This window comes from Monomorium pharaonis, chromosome 9 (assembly GCF_013373865.1).
Source record: "Monomorium pharaonis isolate MP-MQ-018 chromosome 9, ASM1337386v2, whole genome shotgun sequence".
In the NCBI taxonomy this organism is placed as follows: domain Eukaryota; kingdom Metazoa; phylum Arthropoda; class Insecta; order Hymenoptera; family Formicidae; genus Monomorium; species Monomorium pharaonis.
This window is the reverse complement of record NC_050475.1, coordinates 7,490,774-7,507,581: the sequence shown is the minus strand read 5'-3', so window position 1 is coordinate 7,507,581 and position 16,808 is coordinate 7,490,774. Positions and strand designations below refer to the sequence as shown.

Sequence of the window (16,808 nt, the reverse complement as noted above, 5' to 3'; positions counted from 1 at the left end):
TGTCGGCATAGTAGGGGTAAGGACGCTGATTATGGGGTGTCAAACAATCATGCTGATTGTATATTCTGTGCTGACTCCTTCTGTCTGCCTCCACGTCTACTCGTATAGGTTGCAAACGAACTCTCGTTTCCCGTCCTCGCGTCTTCCTTCTTCGTTCCCGTCCTCATCGTCGCGAAGTCATTCTCTTTCTTCTCTCTGACTACGTAGAGAGAGAGAGAGAGAGGGAAGAGAGAAAAAGATTGTCCGGCATGGAACCTTCTAACAGGTTCGTTGCCGGAGAAAGGGACGAAAACTAAAGACGCGTTATGGTGGTTTAGGAGGAAGTTATTTATCCGGCTAGGATAAACGAACAGTTGAGTGAAATTAGAAAAACCCGCCAAGCAAGAACAGATGAACATTTCTTTATCTGGAGTTGTGCAAGTTTAAAAGATAAGTAATAAAATAAAAATCTGTAAGAAAGAAATTTAAAAAAATTTGAATAATTTTCCATAAAAATAATATATATATATATCTCTCTCTCTCACACTTTCTCTCGTGATCCCCGGTGCATTTTTCGGCCAAGGATTGACGATTTTTACGTGCGGCCGATTACCGGGTGGTTAAGGTTAAGAAGCGTGTAATTCGCGTTGCGAGCTTCGTTCGCGGGAGGTGCGCGTGAAGAATCCAGGAGCAGCTTGTCGCGAGTTAGCAAGAAGGAAATCATCTCTCTCATATCCTCTCCTCCCCCTCTCCCCTTCCACCCCTCCCTTTCCTCCTCGCCGGCATATTACTCGCCGCCCGGCGAGAAAGAGACAAAGAGGCCGCATCACCGGCGCATCTCTCGGCGCTCTTTACCTATTTACCGGGATGCTCGTACTTTACCTAGAAGATATATCCAAAAAGACGACGAGCCACACGGGAGAGCAGCAGCAGCAGCAGCGGCAGCGGCGGCGGAGAGGAAGGCCCCGATCTCGCGATTCCCACGTGCCTCCGTGTAGACAGCTACCAAGAATGCGACTACCCTTCTGGCTGCTCCGCGGATTTTTTTCCACCTACCTGATTGTCCTACCGTGGATCTCTCGGGCTTTACCCAACTCTCCAACTCCGGCCTTCGCTGCACTTTACTCGTTAGTACTTAGAATGTGCTGTGCCGACGCGGCTTAATGGAAGCCTAGTGCGTGCTTGTACGGGATTATTACGCCTCCTTGCTGCTACTTGTTGTGCAGCTGGCACTCTTACTTAAACGTTATTTCGATGTTCTTGAGAACGGCACGAATCTTGTACGCATTACACGGCGAGTCCAATTCCAATATCTCATTTTAACCGACGCCCGACACCGCCGTGGGCAAGTCCAGTGGACGTACAATCACAATTTTATCTCACCGTCGAAATTATTGAAAGTTCAAGGGAAAAATTAATTTTTTTTCCCACTCTTCTTTCTTCGTGTTGTTAAAAAAGAAATGCAATGTATGATATATTCAGTGTGTACAAAAATTTCTTAAACGTATTACACACATTATAATTAATTTATAAAGATGTAAAGCTTCTTGTGTAAAACGATTATCTTCGTAACACAGAGTGGAAGGCAAGGGATCACGTCCAGTGTCGTTTCCCCGAAAGTTTCCCGATCCGAAGTCTACCAGCCCCGCGAGGAAACAGGCGGATATAAGGGTTGCTTTTCTTAAACGGGGGGAAAGGGCGGGAAGTTGCGAGGCAATTAGGAAAGTGTCACACACACTCCTATCCGCGACTCACCCTCGCAGCACGGCGACCCCTATCATACTCTATCGCGAGGTTATTAACACGCGCTAAATCGTCTATGGGATGTGAAAGGATCTATGACACGTTAAGAAGACGGCGCACTTGGCGCGCGTCTATATTCGTCGTCTTTCTTTAAAGTCTCCCCCTCCCCCGACCGTAATTTTAGACGTTACGTCTCGCGAGTTACACTTTAATCACATCGAATAATAACGATCCGGTTTCCCGCGAGAGATTCGCGTGGAAAAAAGACTCGCGAGGAAGAAGAAGAAGAAGAAGAAAATGAATTGCCGTCGCCGCACGGTTTGAGAAACGGCAGGCGTAAACTTTTCCTCTTTGCAATTTGTACTTCTCGTAAGAAAGCGAAGTTCGAACCTTGGCCAACGAGCCTTCGATGCCTACTAAAATGACAAACGCGACCGCAGAACTTAATTAAACTCGTAAATCCCTCGGCACCGTCGTAGACTTCCACCGTTGTTGCGTCTCCCAGTACTTATTTTACCTCGCAATACGTTCTATAAATGGCGTTCCGGCCAATTAGAAACGTCGAATGCATCACGTATACCTGTATACGCGAGCCACGTTCACGACTGACGTTCTTTGCGTTACGGTACTGCTACTTTGCATTAGAAAAAAAAAAAAAACTTAATGCTAATGAGACTGCGTAATGATTTGATAATATTTTTATAAACGCTCAGCCTGCGACCGCACGCAGCTGTAAAAGAAAAGATGTTTCTCACAATTCCATTCGCCCGAGGAGTCAAGTGCAAACGATTTTTCTTTAACAAACCTGTTAACACTCTGTTGCCTCCACGGTTAGAGAATTTCACATCGAAGGGGAATTACGAAGTCTCGTTTGCACGGAAATCTCTGGAAAGAAAGAGGGTTAAGACCTATCCCATATACGTTATATAGTCGCTGAGGATTCCGGATGCCCTCGAATCTACCGAGAGATCTTACCGGCCGCCTTCCGCAGGGCGGAATTTCAGGAAATCTTCGTCCTCTGCGGCGGCGCCCCCGGTGGGGCTGGCTTTATCGCCTGCCTGGTTTACCGCGTATCCTGGTGGCGTACAACATCCTACGTGTCCGTCCAATCAGGCGCGCACTTGCCGGACGGCTTAAGGAAACCCGTGGCGACCGCTTAGCCCGACCGCGATAATAAACAGGGCAGCCGTGCCGTTTCGTATTTCCACGTATTCCTCGGGACATGACAGGGGACCCGGGGCGAAAGACTTGGGCCGTGGATCGGCGGAAGCGCGGAGCGACTCGCCTTCTTACGTCGAAAGGATCCCCGTATCTTCCCGCCGGCGATAAAGTCAACGAGCGTGTCCGACTAGAGAGAAGCCTCCTAATTAGTTCTATGTCCGTGAAGTCTCCCGGGGGGCCTTCGACGGGCGCGCGTTCTCGCCCACCTGCGGCGAAAGGTCGGACAATTGGCGCGAGCCGGTGGTCCTTTCTCTTTAATCCTAAAGTGTCCCCTCATCTTCCCGTCACCCGAATAACACCGTGAGGCCCCTACGAACTACCGGGCTGCTAGACTGTCGTTGTTAATCGAGATTTCTTTTTTTGGTCGCTAAATACACACACACACACAGAGAATTTTCTTTTAAAATTTACCCTCAAAATCTGCTAATTGTAGTATGTGTGACACACATTCTTCTACAATTACTAAATTTTGAGGGTAAAAGAAAATTCGCTCCGTGCATATATATTTGTCATTATATGTGTTTAATTGTTGTTAATGAGTGTAACGTACGTATGGATGAAAGCTTATCTTTGCGCGCGAATATAAAACGGCGAGCTGAAGAGCGCACCGTGAAAAATGTGCGACACGTACCTCGATAAAGCATTGCCTTGTAGAAAGGGTAAGCTCAATCGAATCAAAACCCTTTGCTCCGATGCACCCACCGTTTTCCCACGCGATCGACGCGAGTTCCAGACCACTGGAGACAGACTATTACTACATCCCGCGTTTCTTCTGCTCGCACCTTTCTCATCGTCGCCAATTTAACTTCCGGTATTCCGATCTAAAAAAAAAATACGCCATTAATCCGCGTTAAGTAGGCGAGCCTTTAAGTAACATTTTTTAAAATAATTGTTTGCTTTTTTTTTTTATTAGATGTAACAGTTTTAAACATTGTCTTCTACTGAATATTTCCATGTTTTTTAAATGAATTAAAATTACATCAAAATTCAAATTCTTCTTTTAAACAGTCATTGAAGTCCCCGTAGACAAAATGGAAGAACGCGCTCGCGAAACCATTGAAAGATGATGCGGATTATGCAAGGGCGAGTGTTCAATGCCAAAAATCGAGACGTCCCTCAATCAAGAATACTGATTCGAATCGATTTGATCTGATCGAGGAGCGATCTCGGGCAAATCGATCCAAGGCTGATTCGCCGGCTGGAATCGTAGAAAGAATCATGTCGGACGAGCGAAGCGAGAAAGTGATTCGCGAAGATCGGGGATCGTCGTTTTACCGAAACACTCGTTGCGCACGGACAAAAAGCGCCTCGAAAGTATCGCGATAAAAGTCGCGCGTTTTAACATTAAAACAGTGAACGGCATTCCGTTAATTAATAAAACGAGTCACATTGAGAATGGCACATTTTTCCGCCTCGTTTTTTAATTTATGACGATATGAGGAGGACCTCAACGTCATTCGCGATTCACGCCGCGTTCCTTCCCGTTACTTCTCCAAATCGTAAATAATTCGCCGTCCTTTGCCGGCGGATTTGAAGTTCCACCACGTTCCCCGTAATCGTTGCCGTTCGCAGAAAATGTCAGACGACGAATTAGCATATTCTTATTCCGGTCGCTCCACAGGGAAAACTTTCCTCTCCCGGCTTAACGAGTCTGATGATTTCATGAATCATATCATAGGAGGATGTTTAAATTGACCGGCGGCCAGTTCACGGCGAGTATATATTGAGTCACGCGCGTCTCGAACGTGTTGCGACCGCTCCTTTTAAGCGTATACCTTATCTCGTCGTAAATTTCACAATGTAAATTCGGCATTTAATCTCAATGTCGGCGAGTAGATTCCGTGCGTGCCGGGGCAATGTTTGGAGCCTCGACTTCTTTTTTACGCGATATCTCGCGTCTACACCGGAAATTCCACAAATCCCAACGCCGTTCACCTGGCCCCGTCTGAGTTTTACCTCGGCCCCGATACGTAGCTCGTAACCTCGGTAAAGGATCTCGTAACTGCGAATGATTAGGCGGATTACAAAATTCGGCATTTCCGACAAATATATACATTCGCGTATCCCCGGCCGTGCATCGCCGGCAAATTTCGTGCGTCTACGGACGATCGAGGGTGAGAGGGGGCGAGGAAGGGGGGGGTTTACCTACCTGTAATTGAAAGAAACACAGGAGGCTCTTTTGAGGAGAAGGGAAGGAGGAGCAGCTAAAACGGGTGAACGGAAGTACCGAGGTAGACGAATTAGGATCGGGAGAGGAAGCCCATGCTCCCAGTCTTTTTTTCCTGTACGAAATTCTTGTGCTCGTAGCATCGCCGGTACACTGACTCGATCGTGTCGACGGAAGAGAGGAGAGGCGAGGAGAGAAGCGAGAGAAACAAGAGAAGAAGTGAGAGAGAGAGAGAGAGAGAGCGAAGAATAGAATGAAGAGAGTACCTCTCTCGCGGAGAAACGAAAGAAGAAAAGGAATGAGAGACAAGACAAGAGAGAAGGTGGAGGAGGTAGTTACGTGATCCACGCTCGAGAAGGCACGGCTGCTTCCTCTCGATCGTACCATTTTGCCTCACAATGTTACAGGTCTCACCTGTCCCTATTTATTTTTTAATATCGGCAGTACATGCCGATGGAGAATATCGTCCAGATATCCGTCCAGTACCTTTCGCCTCGGCCATCAATAATCAAACTCTCCGCTACCGGAATGCCAACTGACGGACCTCGATCTGTGGGGAAAAAGGAGGAGGTGCAATTTTTTTTTTTTGCTTTTATTATTTATTTCATAAAATTGTAGGAGACCCAGTGAGTTAAAACAGAGATTCGGACGTTCGCGTATGGGTTAGATGGGTCGAAACGTGAAAACGGGATTCGTACGTGCGTGATGGCTCGTGAAAAAAAGCGGTTACGGACGACGGGCGATCCACATCGACAAAAAGTGAGCGAGCATTGTCGTGACAGAATTTAGCCGATAAACAATAACGGAATCGAAGACCAATCACCAACGACTCCATCCGAAACGTTGCCGACCCAGCGCAGTCGAGTGGCAAGAATTCTTCGGAGACTCTCCTCGGCCGTATTTTTTTTTTCTTCTTACCCTGGATTAATTGATAGCCAATCAAAGACACGACCTGAGCGTGATCAATTGATTAACGATCCGCTACCGCTTTCGCTGCTATTCCGCTATATTGACAGCTAGTGGAATAATTCGCCGTGAAAACGCAGAATTATCATCATGAAGGAAACAATACTTTCGTGCGCTTTCCAAGAAGCAACATATAGAATATCTCTATCGAAAAATTGCATAAGCTGCACAACAAATAATATCCTCAATTGCCAAGTGAGCCGAGTCGTTTGCTGCATAAACGAATGGTACCATAATAAATGTTTTGTATATTGTTTATTTTAATTTTAAAAAATGTTCTATATTAATATAAATAAAATAAACGATATTGCATTACATGTACATGCGCATTGATATGTTTTGATATAATTTTTAGCGTCATAAAAAGCTATTATATAGAAAAAGTTTTAAGGCCTCTCGCTCCACTTGCAGGGAAGTTAACATGGTAATTGAGAAGTTAATAACATAAAAAATTTTTGCAACGTATAAAGAGATTTTGCATAATAAAATGATCACACAACGGAGACGTGACAATTATATTGTATTGGCGATTTTTATATGTATCAGAAAAATTTTGAAACGGGGAAAGAAAATTCGTCGCTTCTGTAGCTGAAGGGCAAGGGCCACCTACGCGAGTTCCGTCGGCCGAGATCCTAATGAAAGGCCTCTTCCGTGACCCTACCGTGTTTCGGTACAAGGAATTTGAGTATACCGGATTTAAACGAATATACCGGATGAAGTTCGAGCTCGGGCCCGAAAGATTGTAGAGCCTCCAGCGGGCAAGAAGTTCATTCTTGGAAGTAGCAGTGTCATTGAATGAAAGGTCTCTCCGATTCGACTGGTTCTTCTTCTATCTCAGCTGCACTACTTTCTTGCGCGAGGTTTCGACGCGCTCTACATTCCATTTAGCAATCGCCGTTTAAACGCTCTAAACGCGATTATAGAATAGAGCTTTGAAAAAGTTACGATGCGTTTTCGCGCTTTATTTAATATATATATATATATATATATATATATATATATATATATATATATAAGCGACATATTCGTTCGAATTAAAGGGAAGGGAGGATGAGAAAAAGAAACACGTGAATGACAGACGATCGAAACGTCTCAAGGGAAAAAATGATCCTAAAATTACGTGAAGAAAGGATCGCTGAATACACGTATGCGTATACACGAAGCGTACTGTTACCTCAATTATCCTTTCCGTCGCTTTTCGAAGACACAATAAATAACCGGCCTTTCAGAAGGCCAAAAAGGCGTAATTGAAAGTCGCTTCCTTTCAGCGCCCACTTTTGAGGCGATCCTGTGAAAACGTTTAGTGCACAAAATTACAAGTAAACTCCGGAAACTCGTTCGCGAAATCTCACACCGGCGCTTAACATCGGGACGCTGTGTTTTCACATGGAAATAAAAGAATCACTTTTGCATTTGTTATAACAATCCTAATTACAAATGTTCTATTTAAAGATATGAAAAATATAGTGAAGATATACAGGTAACAAAATTTAAATTTAAATTTTGCGTGAAAAGATATCATATCAAATCGTATTATTTTTTATCAAATGAGAGACGCGATAATATAATTCTACCTTTATTAACGCGTCCTCGTAAGCAAACTTTTTCGTGGCTCGCGTTCGGGTCTTTATGTAATTTTAACAAGTAATTATTACGATACTATGCGGTTGAAACTGAGGCCTCGGAATTTCCGGGCGCATCGGATGGTGAGCTCGCCATTCATGCTTCGTTCTTCATTCATCCTGAAAATTGCGCGGGAACGCGCGAGGAGCGGTAGGAAGAAGAGGAGGAGGAGGAGGAGGAGGGAGAGGGAAGGGGGATGCGCGAGAGAGAGATAATCCACCGAGAGATCATATCGCGAGAGAGGCACAAACACCAAAGACTCGGGAGCCGTTAGGGGAGGAAGGAAACGAAGAGCAGAGGGAGAGCCGGGAAGGAGAGAGACGGTGAGGAAGAGGCAAATTCGTCGATTAGTTCTTCTTCTTCTCGGCACCTAGGGCCCCTCTGCATTGTCCGGGCCAAATTACGGCGCGATGCGTGCGTGCGAAACACAGGGGCCCCCCCGTGGGCCCCTCTGCGGCCGGCGGCCAGCGCGACGTTACGCTAAACAGATTTCCTCCTCTTACAAATTTGGAACCGGAGAATTGAATGGAGCGTTGCGAGAGATAAAGGAATGCACGGGGGATGAATGGCGATGTGAATGAAAAACGGGTTGGGTAGAAGAAGACGGGGGGGGGGGGGATGAGGGAGAGGCGCGAGAACGAACGCAAACCGAACGAACGAAATTACCGGCGATGGTCATTGAAGTCGAGCAGCGCGTGAAGAAGCAACGGGGCATTGTCGATCCTCCGCAGGTTTCTCGGCGCAGGCCTCGCAGGTTACTGACTCCCGCGGGACTCTGCAGTTGATCCGCTGAGGGAACCACCGCCGCCGCCGCCGCGCAATCAAGTCACACCGAGGTGGGAAAAGATTTCCGATACTTCGTTCCCTCCTTCCCTACGCACCTGCAGCCATTTTTTTTTTTACCGAAGTACAAATGGATTCGCTGTACCTGACACAGCACAAATTTTATGTATCCTTTACGAGATAACAATCTTTATTGCTGATGTATGGCTCAATGAGAGAAATATTGTAAATGCAATCACATGATTCTTCTTCAATGAGAATTTATGTAGAAAACTCTCAGTCCGTTAGCTTCGGCCTTTATCTGTTATCTCTCGATCAGACGTATGGGATCGAAATTGCAACGGACAGACCGGGCATTCTCTCTCTCTCTCTCTCTCTCTCTCTTTCTCGCTCTCTCTTTTTCTCTTGGATCCAAGAGATCTCGTCGTCTCCGAGAAGAAACACTATCCCTGAGACAGGATACTCGGTATAAGAAGAAATCGTCGACGGTAAGCGATACGCGCAAATTTCCTGAGCGCTCGCGTACGCATAGGACTTCTCCCGTTCGTTCGTTCGTTCGTTCGTTATGCCCGACATATCCGACCGATGTATGCATATCGATCGCGTATAAATCGGAGCTCGGCCCGTCGTTATATCAAGACGACGACGACGACGACGACGACGACGGCGGCGGCGGCGGCGCGGCATATCGACTTACATTACACGACCGAGCGAGCATCTATCTCGGTGGGAACCGAAGCCCCACGAGCTTCTTGAGTTCTTCTTCTCTCAACGGCTATGATCTCTCGAGATTCTGAAGTTCCCGCGCACGCCACGTCGATCGCGTCGAACGACGAGGTCGACGAGGTGGAACCGCTCGACTCGATGAAAGCACGTCGAACTCGCGACGTCGCGCTTCTTTCTCCATCTCCCGTCCGCGTCTCTCTCTCTCTCTCTCTCTCTCTCTCTCTCTCTCTCTCTCTCTCTCTCTCTCTCTCTCGCGCGCGCGCGCGCGCGCGCGCTTCGAGGAAAAGTTTCGCTCGGTTACGGAGAAACGTCTATTTATAGCTAATAAGGAAAAAAAAATACCCAACGCGTTTTCACGCGATTGATTCCGAGTACAGTACAATTTCGAATTGCGCAATTATCCGAGCGCAATTATACGCACGAATCCCGATCAGCTGAACTTGTGAAAATTTTCCGGGACGGAAAAAGATTTTTTGAATTGCAACTGGTAAACCAAGTAACTGCTGTGCAACCGCTGCGCGGCTCGCGAACATCAAGGTCGGGCCGGCAGTCACGATCGCCTGGGCCGGATCTCTTTTCTCGGTTGCGCGGAGAAGAAATCACCGAACGATCTTAAGTCGGTAGCGAGAAGATGAGGTCGATCGAACCGCCGGATAGCGGTAGCCACAACCGGTGAGGGGGAGGGGAAACGGGGGGGATCGAAATGGCGAAAGAGCGGGGGCGGCGGCTAGATGGGAGGGAAACCGAGAAACGGCGAAATGACGGCGGTCGATGGATGGTTCGTTAAGTAGATGGCTGGTCGGAGGACTAAGCACCAAAACCACCTCACTGTGGTTTCACACCCGCGGAGTAAAAGAGAGAGAGAGAGAGAGAGAGAGATAGATAGAGAGAGATAGTGTGAGAAGGGGGAAGGGCAAGAGAAAGAAAGAGGAAGATATATAGGGCAGCAGTAAACAACTCGGAGCTGCTCCTTCGCTCAGGACTCGTGTGTTCTTTCGGTCCAGCTCGACGACGACGAGGCTACGATCTTAGACCGAGAGGAGCGAGAAGTCGCCTTCTGAGAAACGGTCACCGACGAGCATTAGCGTGACGACAAGTGGTCAGTTGTGCGATAAATGTCGAATCAACGACGACGATGACGACGCAACGTTAGAGCGAAATAGGGCAGCGTGACGTGTTGATTTATCAATAAATTATTGTAATCAAATAACGACGGGAAATCCGCGAACGAACTTGCCCGCTCTTACTATTGTAGATCGGATTTTACGCTCTTCATTGCGTATGGATGAATGAATGGATTTCCCTATGCATAGCAAAACGCTAAAGATGCAAATGACGTAGCTAATTTACATTTAATTATTTGTCGTTTAATTCTATACAATAAGTAATTCGTGTTCAACCTTGGAAGTACGAAGCAATCATTTTTAACTATTCTATTCTTTAGATTTATATTATATTTCCTGTATAAAATATATTCTGAAAATTTTAGACCTTTTAGTAATTATATCCTTTATATTTACGGTACAGTTGGAAAATTTGTTTTAAATTTAATACAATGTATTACATGTCCCAAACAGCCTACTCATTTTTTTTTTTGTTATTTTAACATAAAATGAATATGTTTCAAAAAATGACACAAATATTATATAAAAAATTAACACAAAAATATAACACTTCGACACAATTTAAAAATAAATTTAAGCATTTATAATATTGACACGTACATTTCATTCATTTAACTTGGAATTTACATTTCAAAACCACATTATTTTTATATTATTTGTTTAGTTATCTATAAATTGTGTTATTTTAACAATAAGAAATGTTGAGTATATTATTTTAATATAAAATGTTCAACGGACATAATCGCATTATGATAAATTAAAGTAATAAACACTCGAAATGTGAAAAATTTAACGTATTCGAAAGATTTTAACAAGAACCAGTTTTATATTCTTTATTGAGTGATAAAATTTGTTCATTTAACTTTTTTAGTGAGTAAAAATGTAGATTTTATTAACTTTTCCATAATATATAACAGTTGTTCATTCACTTAATTAATAATCTGTCCAAGTTGCGAAATCTAGCGATTGGAAAATACGATTATTATATGTTTTGAGTTGAAATCTTTGTTGATCAAAGTAAAGCGATTGTAATACAAAGATATGATAAAAGAAAACGATTAAATGCATCATATACCGTTAATTGGAGCGACAAATTCGGAAATGCCCGTGAAAAAAAGAACCGGAGACGTATGGTCACCGTGCTAATAAAGCATGGTTAAGCAAAAGAAGAGGGGAAAGAAAGCGAGAAGCAGGGATCCTTCATTCTGAATGGAATAGGACGTTGTTTTTCTTTTCTCACTCGTCCCCTCATAGAGAATCATTCGGAAGAAACGGACTATTATCCAACAGATGGTCCTGCCCGACACCAATCCAAGTAGAGTGTTGTGTTAGTGCCTTTGTTTTGTTACCGTTGTTCCGGTAATTGCGGCAAATACACGGCCATTTTCGGTAATCACCCCCTTCTGCGTCCTGCTTGATCGTCCTACACGGCGGTCCTCTTTGAGAATTTCGAAACGACCTCGACCTTCCGCTTAGTAGGCGTAACGACAGTTTTACCCGAGAACCGAGCCCGACCTCACCTCGCGATTGAGCTCGGAAGATTTCAACGATACTCGAAATTGTATCATTTATACCTGTCGCGTGTACCGGCGGTTGCAATTCATAGAAGTACATTTCTATTTGAAAAATCGATTGCGTGTCTAGAATTATAGCGTGGAAATCCCGCTCTACCGTCGACAACTAGCACAAATATAATATAACGTAACTGATAACGGATTCCAATTAATATTGCTAAACAGGGGGAAAAGATCGTGACGAATTCGCGAGAATAATATTTTACATATATTTTCCATACGAGACCAGAGGTATTCCCCACACGTGAAGGCTTACACGCGAAAGAGGTAATTCCGACGTGTTTAGCATTAATTTTCCTCGGAGCTGTGGATAAAACGTTTGACACAGATAAAACACAATTATTGTGGAAAAACGTGCTATTAACATATATTGTATCACAAGTTCTTTGACGAAAGTTAAACTGAAATCATATTTAGATAATTTAGATAATGATCTCTACGGAAAAAAAAGCAAATTGAGATAAATCTGCAATTATCGGGGAAAGATCTGAAGTTTAAAATGTTAATTATGTTATTGTTTTTTCAAACATTTTAGAAGATTGTCAAGTTTTCTGTGAGAGAGTTGCGCTGTATTGCGCAACTTATTTTTATTACAGTGAAGGGATTCCCAGAATCAGGTGAATGGTATAAATACGCTCTTGAAAACCGAGTTTTATCTTTAATCAGTATTCATTTATCCGACAAAAAAGTTTCGCAAATTTTCCACTAACTTTTCCCGCTTGTATTGTATACGTTTTCCACGCTAAAACTCGGATAAAAAAGATCACATGGATCAACTAATGGTCCTTTTAAGATTAAAGAAAATGTAAACATTAAAAATTATTTATTACAAAATAATATATATATATATATAAAATAATAAAAGAATATATATTAAAATATAAAAAATACTTAAACAAATATGCAAAAGTTAAATTTTATATAATGTTAAGTATTATAAAAGTCAGTCTAAAAAATATTTTGATGAAAGCATGTATTTTGAAACATATTATAATTTTACAAGTTTTTTTATATTAGATAAAATAGTTTCAAGTACAATATGTATAAGTATATTTTAATTAAATGAGATGCTTCATCGTTTATACACATATGGGACAATGACACCGAAAAATTTCTCCGAATCGTATATGATTCATCACATTATCATTTCTCTCTTTCTCTCTCTCTCTCTCTCTCTCTCCACGTTGGAATGAGTCTATACGTAATCGGGACGCATGATACTTTAGAAATCCCGGTATTTATGATGGTATGCCTATTAATATGCATAGAAAAAATAATATTACTAATATTTCCGACAAATATAGAACTGCGTGATTTGAGATTTTTCATAGAAGCGATGTTTTTTTTAAATACACAATAGTATATCGTATACTTGGATGCAACGAGGAAATCACTTACGCAGAAAAAGATCAGTAAGCATCATACGATTAGAAAGTTGCGAGTCACTCGATCATACATTTGCACGTTTATCAGCACGATTGTTACGTAATCGTCGCAACACTTGATGATCTCGATCTCGCGCCTCGATGCGACTCGTCTGTATTGTACGAGATACACGCGTTCACGATGCACGATACGTTCACTTCGAGCGTTTAAGTTTTCTCGTGCTTATTTCAATTTGTGTGACTCATATCAATTAATCTGCCTACGTTACTCACTCGAAAACTCCTTTACCGACTCATACGATCTGCTGCGCATCTTAAGAAGCACGTTTTACAGTACACAGACCATATGGATCGGTTCTTCGATTATTGATGAATTATAATATGCGAAATTTATTTAAATTAAAGTTATAAAATATATTGATAGAAGTATAATTTTTTTTAAACGTACTTGTTGCACAAACTATTTGTATTCTACATGATATAAATTTAATTAAAGTGCGACGGATAAAAAATATAAATCTTACAACGTATTTATGTCACGGGTCTTATGGAAAATTGACGAAATGATTGTAAAAAGGAATAATATTTTCTGTTGTAGACACGGGTATAGGTACCACAGAGTGGACTTACCCGTCCACAGCACCGTCTTATCCGGCTCCTCCAGTCAGCAGCAGCGGTTCCTACTCTCCTTTACCCGGCGGTGCATTTTCATATCCGGGGGAATCACTGTCGCATCATCCGACAACGGAGCCGGTGCCATTACCAACCGGTATGATAAATTAATACATATAACAGAATCGAAAAAACTTGATTTACGCCACTGATCCGGCGATGTGATTTGCCGACGTACTGGCTAATTAAGAAACACCTACGACCGTTTAATAACATTCTGACGCATAACTCGTTCCGGGAAAGTTTCGTAACGCGCTATCTCGAAGGTTTTTCATTTGTATCTATTTCAGAAACTATGTGCTATGTGTTACGATCGATTTTTCAAATGTGGAAACTCGCAGAATGTAAATGTCGCCTCGCCAACAATTGTTTACAAAGTAAAAACGATCGTATTCGTAAAAAAGAAACTTAGAATAATAAAAAGTGCTTTACAGGATCTACAGCGAATACAAAGCTTTGTAGAAATCTTGCTGTTTCCACACTGATGATCGAGCAGTTCGCAAATCAGAGCGACGTGTTGTTTTCTGCTTGCAGTGCTCCCTTCGGAAACTTCGCAGGACACCTACACGCCGAATTGCGTGTCCATGTACTCGGGACACGGCACCTCGCCGACCACATCCTTGCCCCTGGTGCCGACCAGACCCAGCGACCCTGACATTTTTGCCGGCGGCGCCGGCACGGGTAGTGCGGGTAGCCCGGGTTACCATTACAGTTCCTGGACACCTGGCCCGGCGACCCCGGTCCCAGTGGCTTCCCACAATTACAACCCCAATTATCAAGGCTACTACAACAATCCGGGTCAAAATTACATTACGGGTCCGACACCGATGGTCCTCTACCCTCAACTCTACAGCACAGTCAATCAAAATCAAATCCATCTGCATCTGCACGGCGATCTGAGCGACGAGCAGGTCACCATAGCGGGCGGCAATCTTACCATCAGCAGCATCCGAGAGATCGGAGTGCTTGGCGAGGAGAGCGAGCAGAGAAACGACGTGTGGAGGCCGTATTAAGAAAAAAAAAGGGGGGGAAAGATCTGTGTTAATGTAATTCAAATTGTCTGAATTGCAACGCGCGAGTTTCCGTGTGTGGCGATGCAAATTTTAATTAGTGCTCTAATTAGTGCGAAATATAACAAGGACGGCGGAAGTTGCGCCAAGTACTTTCCGAAGAAAGGCGTGCACGAGACAATTGCCGCATGCGCAACAGTGTTTCCTCCGGTCGTCCGCAGTTACGTGAATTACCGCGTCTGTAAGAAACCCAACTGAAGAACGGTATCCTCCATGGTGTTTCGTGGTGATAACGTGAAATATGAAAGTGAAAATCATTGACTCATTCACATTGAATGAACGACAAAGGGAGCGCGTGGAACGAACTTTACTAAAAAGACTTTCTCAATTTATGAAAAATCAACCAGTAATAGAAGATTTCATCGAACAAAGCTAATAATGAATGAAGAATCGTCATTGTGCGCACAAAAGCGAAGATACTTCATCGCGGATATAAACTTACTCATTCAACGTTGAACGTGAAATCCAAGTAAAACAATCTCTTCGCCGAGAAAAGAAAATTTCTTAAAGGACTAGAAATCTGGTTAAAATCCAATGAAACCAATCAAAATGATTGGTGAATCGTTATGTGCGCACAAAGCGGAGTCTTCATCTTCATTCGATTGTTTCTTGAGACTAGTTGAGAATATCGGATCACGTGAATGTCGCTTGATTCTTGAACGGAGAAGTTAGTCAAACTCTGTAACGTTGTAAATACACACATATTTTCAGAAATGAAATAAATTTGTCCGACAGCTGGTTTCTAAATCCTTTCTCTTGGCGCGTCGAGAGATTTCAACGTGGGAAAGAATTAAAGACAGTTAAACGAGATTGTTCCTCTCTTATATTCAAAATATATCATGTAAAAAATAAACTTTTTTAAACTCTTTCACGAATTTAAAAGTTAATTTCAGTGACGATGAATGGGTAATACACTTTCCGACGGGAAAATTATTCTCGCACATAAATACGATAGAAAAATCTCCTCGTTCGCATGGGAACAGACTACAGCGACGCTGTTGTCTCTTTCGTCATGGGGGGAACGGATAACCCTTTTTACGAGCGCAGCAAGCTCTATTTAATATTTAAAGCACGTTGGAAATGACGAACGGATGGATAGTTGCGGTCTGGCTGGTCGCGACATCGTCGGTTCGTCGTTCTTGCGTCCCTTTATTAGCGAGCCACCCCATGCTGCTTCGTGTGTCAGTTAAATCTTTAAACTTGCCTCACCTAAATTAACCCACGGCACATTTTGTGCATTAGCTAATTTATTCACCGATTGAAAAATCTCATATCTGCATCCAAGTCGCAGGTTCAGAATTATATCTGAATTGTAACTCCCCGAATAATTCTTCTAAAGCTCCACACGTTTCCAGCTAATTAAGCGTGAAAAGATTGAATAATTAATTTTTACTTAAATTTTCCATCTTTGTTCTACAATTTTCATTGAACTTATTAGACTTGCGCATAATACATAAATCTAATAGCCGTTAGAGCCGACACGCTGAAAAGATGTTGCATCCGATAGGAAAGAAATAAGAGATTATCTAAAAAGCACATTGGAGTGAAATAACTAAAGACGTAATTAAAAAGGTAATGTTAATACGTGAAAAAAGTTTGAACGATTAATTTTCCCTTAAATATCCCAGTTTTATTTTGCAGTTTTCTTAAAATTTATTATATTTGCGCGCAATAATACATAAATCCTAAATCCATTGCAGCCGCAAGATGCCACGAAGAATAACACTATTTCTCTCTCTCGTATTTGATAGGAAATAATAGAAAATAATAAGAGA

The 16,808-nt window shown here is 42.9% G+C and overlaps 1 protein-coding gene across 1 annotated transcript in view; it reads left to right on the top strand.

The window, feature by feature from the left end:
* The window catches only part of LOC105833419 (protein lozenge), a 32,629-nt gene extending 16,728 nt beyond the window's left edge, over positions 1–15,901 (top strand). Inside the window, exons 5-6 of the mRNA XM_012675152.3 lie at positions 13,890–14,060; positions 14,498–15,901. Of these exons, the coding sequence (XP_012530606.1) occupies positions 13,890–14,060; positions 14,498–14,976 (650 nt within the window). The 3' untranslated portion in view covers positions 14,977–15,901. The remainder of the gene's footprint in view (positions 1–13,889; positions 14,061–14,497) is intronic.
* Positions 15,902–16,808: the final 907 nt, after the last annotated feature.